General features: G+C 34.7%; 1 protein-coding gene across 5 annotated transcripts in view; it reads right to left on the bottom strand.

Moving 5' to 3' along the window:
- ZFAND4 (zinc finger AN1-type containing 4) overlaps window positions 1-12,591 on the bottom strand; it is a 103,322-nt gene that overhangs the window by 25,816 nt on the left and 64,915 nt on the right. For all 5 annotated transcript variants that reach the window (XM_081075246.1, XM_081075249.1, XM_081075247.1 and 2 more), the window contains one exon: window positions 6,476-6,623. In XM_081075246.1, the coding sequence (XP_080931372.1) occupies window positions 6,476-6,623 (148 nt within the window). The remainder of the gene's footprint in view (window positions 1-6,475; window positions 6,624-12,591) is intronic.

The raw sequence follows: 12,591 nt of genomic DNA, 5'->3' as shown, positions 1-12,591 counted from the left end.
ATAAGTATAGAAGGAAAATACCTTAACATAATAAAGGCCATCTATGACAAGCCCTCAGCTAATCTCATAATTCACGATGAAAAACTGAAGCCCTTTGCTCCACGTTCAGGAACACCACAGGGCTGTCCCCTATCACCTCTGCTTTTCAACATAGTGTTAGAAGTCCGCGCCAGACCAATCAGGCAAGAGAAAGAAATAAAAGGCATCCAAATTGGGAATGAAGAAGTTAAATTATCACTCTTTGCAGATGACATGATGCTATATATAGAAAACCCTAAAAACTCCACCAAAAAGCTATTAGAAACAATAAACGAATACAGTAAAGTTGCCGGCTACAAAATCAACGTACAAAAGTCCATTGCATTCCTATATACTAACAATGAAATCTCAGAAAGAGAAATAAAAAAAAATAAAAATTCCTTTTGCAATTGCAGCAAAAAAAATAAAATACCTAGGAATAAACTTAACCAAGGATGTGAAAGACCTATATGCTGAAAATTATAAGCCATTTCTAAGATAAAGTGAAGAAGACACAAAGAAATGGAAAGACATTCCGTGCTCATGGATTGGAAGAATCAACATAGTTAAAATGGCCATATTACCCAAAGCAATATACAGATTTAATGCAATCCCCATCAAAATCCCAATGGCATTTTTTAAAGAAATAGCACAAAAAATCATCAGATTTGCTTGGAACCACAAAAGACCCCGAATAGCCAAAGCAATCTTAAGAAAAAAGAACAATACTGGAGGTATCACACTCCCTAACTTTAGCTTGTACTACAGAGAACCCTCATACACTATTGGTGGGAATGCAGACTGGTGCAGCCGTTATGCAAGGCAGTGTGGAGGTTCCTCAAAAAATTATGAATAGAATTACCATATGACCCAGCAATCCCTCTCCTGGGTTTCTACCCCAAAAATATGAAAATATTTATCCATAAAGATATATGTGCTCTGATATTCACTGTAGCTTTATTTACAGTGGGCAAGACATGGAAACAACCAGTTTCCTTCAATAAATGAGTGGATAAAGAAGATGTGGTACATATATACAATGGAAAAGATACACAATAGAAACACAAACCAAAAGCAAACTAGAATAAGTATGCTAATAATAAAGTAGATTTTAAGACAAATGCATTACTATAGATAAAGAAGAACATTTTATAATAATAAAGATGTTAAAGCCCAAGGAAGATACCACTCCCTGGATCTCACACAAACCTTTACCATATCAAGTGACAGAGTTTCAAAATATGTAAAGCAAAAAATAAACATCTAAAAAAGAAACACAGGGGACGGCCAGGTGGCTCAGGCGGTTGGAGCTCCGTGCTCCTAACTCCGAAGGCTGCCGGTTCGATTCCCACATGGACCAGTGGGCTCTCAACCACAAGGTGGTCGGTTCGACTCCTCGACTCCCACAAGGGATGGTGGGCTGCGCTCCCTGCAACTAAGATTGAACACGGCATCTTGAGCTGAGTTGCCGCTGAGCTCCCGGATGGCTCAGTTGGTTGGAGTGCGGGCTCTCAACCACAAGGTTGCCGGTTCAACTCTCACAAGGGATGGTGGGCTGTGCCCCCTGCAACTAGCAATGGCAACTGAAGCTGAGCTGTGCCCTGCACAACTGAGACGGAAACAACAACTTGACTTGGAAAAAAAAGTCCTGGGAGTTCTACACACTGTTTTTAGGATCTACACACATCCTAAGTCCTAAATCTACACACTGTTCCCCAATAAAGTCCTGTTTCCTTTACCCAATAAATTCTTAAAAAAAAAAAAAAAAGAGAGAAACACAGATACGTAACCACGGAGGTTTTTAATAAACCTCTCAATAACTGATAGAAAACAGACTAAAAACCGTCATAAAGGACACAGACGTGAACGACATAATTCACCAACTTGATCTAATTGATATATATATACAACACCTTCTATAGTGATAGCCTACACAGTGTTGTCAAGTACACAAGCGGCATTCATCACTATGCATGGTCCCAAATTTCAACTAATTTCAAAGGCTTGAAATCATTTAGAGTATGTTCTCTCATCACAGTGAAATTAAAGTAAAAATAATAACAAAAAGGTATACGATATTTCACATGTTTGGAAACGAAAGAGCCCACTGCTAAACGAGGAAAGGACAGTTTCTCTAATAAAAGGTGTTGGAAAAATTGGATATGAACATACAAAAGAATGACGTTGGGCCTTTACTCACAGCAAAAAGAAAAATTAACTTAAAATGTATGAACGACCTAAATGTAAGACCTAAAATTCTAAAACTCTCAGAAAAAAACATAAGAGGAAAGCTCCATGACATTGGATTTGGTAATAATTTCTTGAGTGTGACACCAAAAGCACAGGCAACAAAAGTAAAAATAAATTGGACTATATCAAAATTTACAACTTCTATGTATCAAAAGGCACTACCATCAGAGTAAAAAGGCAACCTACGGAATAGGAGAAAATATTTGCAAATCATATATCTCATAAGACGTTAATATCCAGAATAAAGAACTCAAACCTCAATAATAAAAACATATAACCCAATTCGAAAATGGGCAAGACTTCAGTAGACATTTCTCCAAAGAAGGTATACAAATGGCAAACTAGCACATGAAAATATGCTCAACATCACTAATCATTAGAAAAACGCAAATCAAAACTACAATGAGATATCACCTCACACCCCTCAGGATGGCTACTATTTAAAACAACAACAAGTGTTGGTGAGAATGGAGAACAATTAAAACCTTTGTGCACCACTGGTGGGATTGTAAGACGGTGCAACTGCTATGGAGAACAGTATGGCAGTTCCTCAAAAAATTAAAAATAGAATTACCATCTGATCCTGAAATTCTGGGTATATGTCCAAAAGAATTGAAATAGCGTTATTTGCAATAGCCAAAAGGTGAAAGCAACACACATCTCCATCAACACATGCATGGATAAGTAAAATGTTGTGTATATGCCTATATATACACACGTATATACAATGGAATACTCAACCTTAACAAGTATAGAAATTGTGACATGCTACAAGATGGATGAACCTTGACCGCACTGCTGAGTGAAATAAGTCAGTCACCAAAAAACAAACACTGTGTTATTCCATTTATATGAGGTATGTAAAGAGTCAAATTCCTAGAAACAGAGAGCAGAATTGCTAGGGGCTGAGGAGAGTGGGGAAATAGAGAGTTGTTTAATGAGAATAGAGTTTCAGTTTGCAAGATGAAAAAGTTCTACAGATTGCTTGTGCAACAGTGTCAATGTACTTAACATGACTGAACGGTATATACACTTAAAAATGACTAAGACGGCAAGTTTTATATTACGTGTATTTTATCACAATTAAAAATAAACATTTAAAAAATTTTAATTGTAGAATTTAGTGGTAGATAAATAGTAGTTCACTCTAAAATCCTTTCAACTTTGCTATATGTTGGAAAAGAAGGGAAAATTACAGGCCAATTTTTCTGATGAACAAAAATCTTAAATAAAATATTAGCAAATTAAATCTAAAGACATAAAAAGGAAAATTCATCACAACCAATAGTGGTTCATTCTAAAAATGTAAGAATGATTTCTATTTAAAAAAATAAATTCACAACATTATCAGAATATTTTTATTTAGTGCAAAATACTTTTTAATTTCCCTTTGGATTTCTTCTTTGACCCACCTGTTACTTAGAAGTTATTATTTCCAAAGTATTTTTCTAGATGTGGAACTAGGTTTTCTAGATGTCTTTCTGTCATTGACTACTAATTTATTTCACTGTAATAAGAGAGCTTTTTTTGTATGATTTGAATCTTTTAAAATTTATTGGGACTTGTTTGATATACAATACGGTTTATCTTAGTAAATTGTTCTGAGTGCACTTTTTAAAAATGTATATTCTACTATCGTTATGGAACATTCTATAAATGTCAACTGGGGCAAGGAGGTTAACAGTATTGTCCAAGTCTTTTTACATCCCTTCTGATTTTCTGTTTGTCTTTTTCTGTCCATTTTTAAGAGTGGGAGTATGGAAACCTTCTAATATAATTATGAAATTGCCTATTTCTCTTTGTAGCTTTTGCTTCATGTATTTTGAAGTTCTGTTATTAAGTACATAAACATTTAGGATTGTGTGGAAAAGTTTTTTTTTTTTAATAGAGCTAGTTGTCCATCTGGAAAAAATTATTTTCACCCTACTTCACATTATATTAAAAAAAGTTTTTGTTTTAGACGGATTGTAAATTGAAGTGAAAAAGGAACAATCATAGAGCTTTTGGAGAAAAACAGAGGCATGTCTTCAAGACACTGTGATAAGTAAGTCTTCATTAAAGATTACAAAAATTGATAATCACTAGAGGAAAACTGATAAGTTAGGACACATTAAAATAAAGAATACTTATTAAAAGAATAAGAAAGTAAAAGAGAAGCTGTACAGTGTTAGGATAGCTGTAAATCATACGTCTGACAAAGAACTTGTATCCCTAACATAAAAATGCCTAATGAGCAAAAGACCTGAATGGGCATTTGACAAGAAAATTTTTAAAAACTGATGTATTTAAACAGATGATGGTGGTTTACATGATATAAAGACTGTCGGTACAAATTCAGCATCACAACATATGATACTATTTCATCTTTTCTTATGGCAGAATAGTATTCCATTGTGTATATATACCACATCTTCTTTATCCAATCATCTATTGAAGCAAACTTTGCGACAACATGGATGGATCTTGAGATTATGCTAAGCGAAATAAGTCAGACAGAAAAAGTCAAGAAACATATGATTTCACTGTTATGTGGTATATAAAACTGAAAACAACAAAGGAACTAGACAAATGAAGAAACACAGAGACACAGACAATGGTTTTGTGGTTACCAGAGGGTAAGGAGGGTGGAGGGTAGTAGAAGAGAGTAAAGGGGATCAAATATATGGTGATGGAAAGAGAACTGACTGGGTGGTGAACACACCACGTGATATATAGACGATGTAATACAGAATTGTACACTGAAATCTATGTAACTTTACTAACAATTGTCATCCCAATAATCTCTAATTTTAAAAAAAGCATACGAAAAACTTACTATTCCTCATAAGAGAAAGGTAAATGACAACCACGACTCATCCACCAGAATGGGTAAAATGAAAAAGACTGACAATATCAAGTGTTGGTGAGGATGTGGCACAAACTGGAACTCTAATGTTGCTGACGGGAATATAAATTGGTTCAGAAACTTTGCAAAAGTGTTTGGCATAACAGCTAACGATACCAACCTGATCGCTACAAGACCATTCCTAGATATATGCCCCAAAGAAAAGAGTACATATGTGCAAAGACATGTATAAGAATAGAAACAACCCAAATGTCTGTCAAGAGGAGAAGAGAGAAATAAATGGAAGTGTAATCATACCACGGAGTAGCATACAGCGGTGAAAAAGAAGGACCTGATAACAACACAATGAATCACAAAAGTATTGTGTCGAGAAAAAGAAACCAGACTGAAACAAAAGAGAGAATATTCTATATTTCATTTACACAAATTTCAAGAAGAGGAAAAACTAATTTACGGTGGTAAATATAAAAATAGTAGTTATTTCTGGGATTGGAGGTAGGTCGGTATTGATTTCAAAAGGCTATAAGGAAAACCGGAGAGAAAAAGAGGTCCGTTTTAATTTGGGTTGTAGATTACAAACTTGTGACTTTTATTATATGTATGTGTTATATTGCAATAAAGAAAAGGGGAGGAGCTATTAATAGAGTAAAAAATAAAGAGAGTGGTGACACAAACACACACACACAGACAAAGGGCTTATATCCAGAATATATACAGATCTAACAAAGAAAAATCAATAAGCAAAAAACATACAACCCAATAGAAAAATGGGTAAGACTTGAAAGGCGTTTTACAAAAAAGGATATCCAAATACCCAATAAACACATGAAGGGTGTTCGACTTCATTGGTCGTAGAAATGCAAATTAAAACCACCATGTGATGGCTCTACACATCAACCAGAATGAAAAATAAAAAGGAAGGACTGTACCAAATATTGGTAAGAATGAATAAAAACTGCAACTCTCATTCAGACACTAACAATATGTAGTAAAGCTGATCCCAGACACACTCCTTACCAACGCCCAGACAGAGAAGATGTTCATAGAAAGTACACATGAACAGAGCATTTAAAAAGTAACTGTAAGATTAAGAGTACGCTATGTCTTATTATCTTTCTTAGCTATAGAACTATGAAATTTTTAAAAATCATTAATTAATTTAAGTGCAGTATAATCACATTAGATGTGTTGCTGGTCTAAAAACCAATTCATCACTTTTAATGCCTCAATAAATAACTGAGGCCAGAAACCCGAGATGAGTGATGTTTTATAAGTACTTTTTCACAATTACCAGCAGACCCCAGACTGTGAGCCCTGTGCAGACAAACTGGACGGCGCCTGGCCAAGGGCCAGCAGCTTCACCTTTTTGCTGAGGTTCATATTCTCCATCTTAGCCTTCAGCAGCTTCATCTTATTCATAGTTATTGAATTTTCAATTATCTGTTGCCCAGAAGGAGAAGGCTCAACTTCTTCATCCTCATCAGTATATAAATTACACACAGAACCACCACTGCAAAGAAAATGATAATCACTAGTGAAACAGGCCTGATACTTGCCAAATGACGAAAAATACTCTATGTGCAACAGAAACTATAGACACTGCTAACGACGAAACAATAAATCCATCTTGCCAATGTAAATTCAAGGCACATGTATTTCAAAGCTATATTTTAGGAGAAAAAATAATTGGTGATAAATATAATCTAGCATTACTAAAAATTCCAGTACAGCTGAGCTTTTCTGAGTCAGTATACCAAAAGTGGAGATCTTTGGGCACCTACTGTATCATTCTCAAAGAAGCAAAATACATTTCCACCAGAATGACTGGATTTCATTTTATCAGTCAAGGCTAATCATTTTGAAACCTAGTCTACAAGCTGATCAAATTCCCATTAACCTGAATGAAAAAGAAACTGACGCAGAAGAGAAGTCCAGATTTTTATGCATCCTGAGAGTATTCTCACTAAAAAAAAGGAATTCGTACACAGGTGGCATCAGAACATTTTCTGTTCTTAAAGAAGAACAAAAAAATATGGATAACTTAAGAGTTTTCTCAGTGTGTTTAGAAATGTAGCATAGATTTTAAATGAAAAGACAGTCCAGGCAAGTCATGACACAAATTATTAAACACGTAAAACATTTCAATTACTGATTAATCATCATGGCAAACATAATTATTATTTGGAGTCCCTTCTCTTTGTATAACATAATGGCACTTATCGCACTATCTTCATATTTATACTTACATGTCTGTCTTCCCCTCTCACTCCGCCAAATATAAGTTGAAAGAAGTTACTAGGCTTTGTCATCTTCCTAGTCTTAGCAGCCAGCACAGTGCTTGGCACATATTCAATAGATAATGGTTGAACTGAATACAAATGTTACTGAAATTTCATTCAGCTTTTTTAATAATGGGAAAATTACAATACTAAGGGTTTGAAAAAAACATAAGCTCAGGATATCTGAATGACAAAAATTTTAAATAGAGCAGAAAAGAATGTGTATTAGTAGTCACTGTGCCTGATTTACTTATAAATCTATGAGGTGATCCAAACGTACGGTGAATGTTTAAATTAAAAAAAATTATTACAGTAAAAGACATATTGCCATTAATTAATCCCTCCCAAATACTCCCCATCGCTTCAAACACACTTATCCCACGTTCTTGCCACTTTCTGAAGCAGTTCTGGAAGTCCTCTTTTGTGAGTGTCTTTAGTTGTGCTGTTGTGGCTGCCTCAATGTCCTGAATTGATTCAAAACATTTACCTTTCATGGTCATTTTGACTTTGGGGAAGAGCCAGGAAGTCACACAGTGCCAGATCCAGTGAATAAGGTGGGTGAGGACACTTCGTAATGTTTTTATTTGACAGAAACTGCCATACCAGAAGCAATGTGTGACACGGAGCCTTTCCATTGTGATCACAAAAGACGGTGAATGCTGCTGCGGAGTGTCATCCAACGGAAAGGCAGGATCTTCAATACAGGAAACGGTGCACCAAACCTTAGTAACAGTGTGTGGCAAGTTTCAACTTGTTCGGTGCAGTCAGTCGAGTGTGAGCTATGGTTGAGAGAAGGTGTGTTTTAAAGTGTGCCATAAATTAGCATGACAATGCTCCATGTCACACATCATTTCTGGTATACGGCAATTTCTGTCAAATAAAAACCTTACCGTGTGTCCTCATCCAACCTTATTTACTGGATCTGGCATCGTGTGACTTCTGGCTCCTTCCCAAAGTCAAAATGATTCAGGACATTGAAGCAGCTACGACAACGCAATTAAAGACACTCACGAAAGAGAATTTCCAGAACTGCTTCAGAAAGTGGCAAGAACTTTCTGATGGGATAAGTGTGTTCAAAGCGAGGGGGAGTATTTTGAGGGTATTAATGGCAATGTGTCTTTTACTGTAATGAATCATTTTTATTTAAACATTCACCGTATTGTTTGATCACACCTCGTATGCTGAAGAATAAGAGGGTTAATAAGATTTCCTGTTTTATATGGTGGTAAGAAATGGAAACAATTTAGGATAGCCTTAATAAGGCACATTCCATAACACATCTGAAGCACATACTGCCACCACACAAAAGCAAAGTAGAGAGTAGAAAACCTCATTCCTAAATTTTGTATGGTGAAACTGACGACATTTTGAAATTGTGAGTTAATTCCATGAACAGCAGGCGTCGTTATCAGCAGGACTTGATGTCCACAAACAGTTCAGTCCCTAGTGCTTGCCTTGTGACCGTCACTTCACGACCTATTGTAGATGCCTACTACACTAGGAAAGCTGACACCACGGGCACAACACTAATACTGCCAGCATTTACTAAATGCCTACTCTTCCAGGTACTTCCACATATTATTTCTAATCCTCACAAAAACTATATAAGATGACATTATATCCCATTTTATAATGAAGAAACTGCAACTGAGAGAGGTTAAGTGATTTTGTTCAAGATGGGAGAGTTAGTAAGTGGCGGACCTAAGATTCAAATTCCCCATCTGTCTGGTTCCAAAATCTATTCTTGATATTACTTCCTGTTGCTTCCCATGCTTGTGTACCAAAAAAAGTGACAGAACTTAGGGTATATGATGGCTCGTCTTGAAGTTAATGACACCTGAAAAGGAGAGTTGAAGGAAGATTTTTGCCAGCTCACCCTTAGAATTGGAAGGAATGACACAAGTATAGTCTATTCTTGGTTACCTTGCAATATTTTAACTTTAAATACTTCTCCATTATACCCTGTGGTGTTTTAACTTTAAGTACCTATGTTGAATATTGAAAGAGGTCTCTGACTCAACCTTCCTAAAAACAAAAACAAAACAAAAAAACTGGTCCTTTACTGTTTCCACGTTTATGCGCACATGTGTGTAGGTATGTAAAAAGTAAATTCATGATAAATATTTCATTGGATGCATTTCGGAGGTTTAAAGAAACTTTTAAATTCACCTATTTTTTAAAAAAAAACACATTATTGTGCTTTTTCTCTCACAAACCATAGATTCATGGCAATCACAATGTTTTTGAATTGGAAAAATGTAACTGGACAAGGATAACATAGTAATTAACAAGTCTAACCCAAAAATATCTTTCTTCATATTTAAGTATCCAAAATATTTTCTTGAATTTCTAAATATTTTCTTTTTCTAACAAGAGAAAATCAAAATTTTAATATATGTGCATGGAAAATTCACATAAGCATAATAATTACCTAAATATTTTCTTGAATGCTTATATTTTAACTTTCTCTAAATCTCTTAATCTAATAACATGATTAAAAAATAAGAAATGGACAAATGTAACATCATTTATTTGAACATGAATATTGTTCATCATGAAGCCATGTCCTCATGTGACTTTCATGGATATGTTACCATTTAATAAAGTCTTGCAAATGCTTCCTCCTATTTCTTTCCATTTTAAGAAGCAGGAAGGTGGCATGATTAACTAAAAAGATTTGAGACTAAAAATGACTGATACTAGATTTTGTATTGAAATGAATCAAATAAATACCCAATTATCTCTGTTTCTTTTTAGAACAGAAGTCAGCAAACTACAGCCACCAGCCAATTCAGTCCACCACTTATTTTTGTGTGCCCCACAAGCTCAGAATGGTTTTTACATTTTTAAATAGTTGAAAAAATAAAAAAATATATTTCATAAGATGTGAAAATTATATGAAATTCAAACTTGTGTCACTAAGAGTTTTATTGGAATGCCCATGTTGCATATGGCTGACTGCACTGCCATAGCAGAGTGAGTAGCTGCAACAGAAATTGGATGTGGTTCTCATTGCTTTGCACTATGGCTTGGCATGCTACAAATCACAGTGACATAGTCATAATTCAACAGCATTCTGCGTGCCAGGCGTATCACTGTACAGTGACTTTAAAAAAAAAATTAGCAGTGTGTACCTAACATGTCAAAACAAGAAGAGAAGAGTGGACTTCAAATGTGACAGTTTTAAGGCACAGTAGAGAGCGAATCATTTGTTGTTAAGTAAACAGCAAAGCATTGTGTTTATTATGCAATGACACTATAGCTATGCTAAAGAAAAACAACATATTTTGACATTACCAGACTAAGGGACTCATCACAATAGTCTCAACTTGCGTGAAAGCAATGGTCAAAAAAATCAGAAAATTTAAAATGCAATATCTCATCATAGTAGAATTTCTTCACAAAAATTAAAATGAGACTGCAACCAAAATAAGTTTCCAAGTGGTTTATTTACTAGCCAAGCAAGGAAATCTGTTTGTTAATAGTGAATTAATTAAACCATGTTTGATCACAGTGGTTGAAGAAATGGGTCCAGTCAAAAGTAACTTGCTTCAAGACTACTCCTACAGCAAGAACAATTTCTCGAAAAGTTCACATTGAAAGCAACATCAATAGTCAATTAAAATGTACACTTGAAACCTATGTAATTTTACTAACAATTGTCATCCCAATAAACTTAAACAAAATAATAAAAAAAAATAGTCAATTAAAAAATAAGGCAAGTGATTTCGAGTTGGTTTTCTTGGCTTTTGATGAGTCAATGTAAATTATCAATACTGTGTAGCTGTTTTGTTTATTCAGGGCATCAATACCAAGTTTGAAGTGACTGAGAACTAGTGACTGCATAAAACCACCACAGTGAAGATTATTTTGAAAGTTGCTAAAGCACTAATTCAGTACAACTTGTAGTGAAATTTCCTACTATTGATGGAGTAAAAATATGTGTAGAACAAAAAAAAAAGCAAAGTTTAGTTGAACAAATTTACAAAGCTAATGAAAATGTAAGGTGTTTAAAACCTATGGTTACTCACTGCATTATTCATCAGCAGGTATTCTGTGGCAAATATTTAAATCTACCATGTATTATTGAACCAGTAATGTCAAGGGTAAACTTTCTTTGTCTCCTGAACTTAACCGTCAGTTCAATGACTTCACAGTAGCAGTTCTGTGATTTTTCTTTTTCTTTTAGCTCAGGACTGACACTGAAATTTTCCAAACAAAAGAACCACCCTCAACTGCTAATATCAAACAGTAAATGCCTTTGGAAATTAGCTTTTCCTGTGGGCTTGATAATGTTTCTTAATGAATTCCACCTCAAATGACAAGGCAAAACCATACTTATGTAAGAAATCTATACTGCATAATGTTGTTTTGACAACTAGTACTACTGTGAACTTCATGTAATGAAATGTCAGGCTTTCAAAAGCTAAAAACTTAAGTGGGATCTCCATTCCCACACAAGTTTGCAGCAGATATGTTTTCTGAGCTCAAAATATACTAGCAGCAGCATTTTTATACCTCATTGCAAGTTAATGGAAATTTCCACATTTCAAAATCTGTTTAAAGGAGCTTCATCTATCTTCAATTGAAAGTAATTAATCTTCAGTGTAACAACATGCTAAAGGGAAACAGCAAGGGAAGACTAAGAGAACTCTATGAATGCTTCCAGGTAATGAATGTGCTCGTGAACTTGAATGTGCTCGTGAACTTGTATCAGTATATGGTAGTATCTATCTGTGTAGAAAGAACATTTCAAAGAAAAAGTACATAAAATCTCACTACAGATCAATATTAACAGATAAACTTTTGGAAATGATTTTGCAAATTTGACAGGCAACACTAGCTTTCTATCCCAATTAAGTAAAATATTACTCCCACAAAAAGAATTCCATTCTTCTCATTAGTAGACCTGAATCACACACACACACTCTCTCTCTCTCTCTTTTTCTCTCTCTCTCTTTCTTTATTCTTACAGTTTAAATTCCGTCAGTAAAAATTTTGTGGACATTTTTTTCTCTTGTTATACAAGTACAATTGATTTTATCTCTTAGTCTGAAAAATCCTAAAATAGTTACTATCTGGCCCTTTACAGAAGAGTTTCCTGCCCCCTGTTGTAGAATAGACAAAATAAACGTCCTTCAAGGTATGACTAAAAAGATTTTTACTCTGCTTTCTTACCCACTCTACTCCTTGTCCGAT

This window comes from Rhinolophus hipposideros (assembly GCF_964194185.1).
Source record: "Rhinolophus hipposideros genome assembly, chromosome: 15".
NCBI classification, from domain to species: domain Eukaryota; kingdom Metazoa; phylum Chordata; class Mammalia; order Chiroptera; family Rhinolophidae; genus Rhinolophus; species Rhinolophus hipposideros.
The sequence above is the reverse complement of the archived record's forward strand: the minus strand, read 5'-3'. Positions and strand labels throughout refer to the sequence as shown.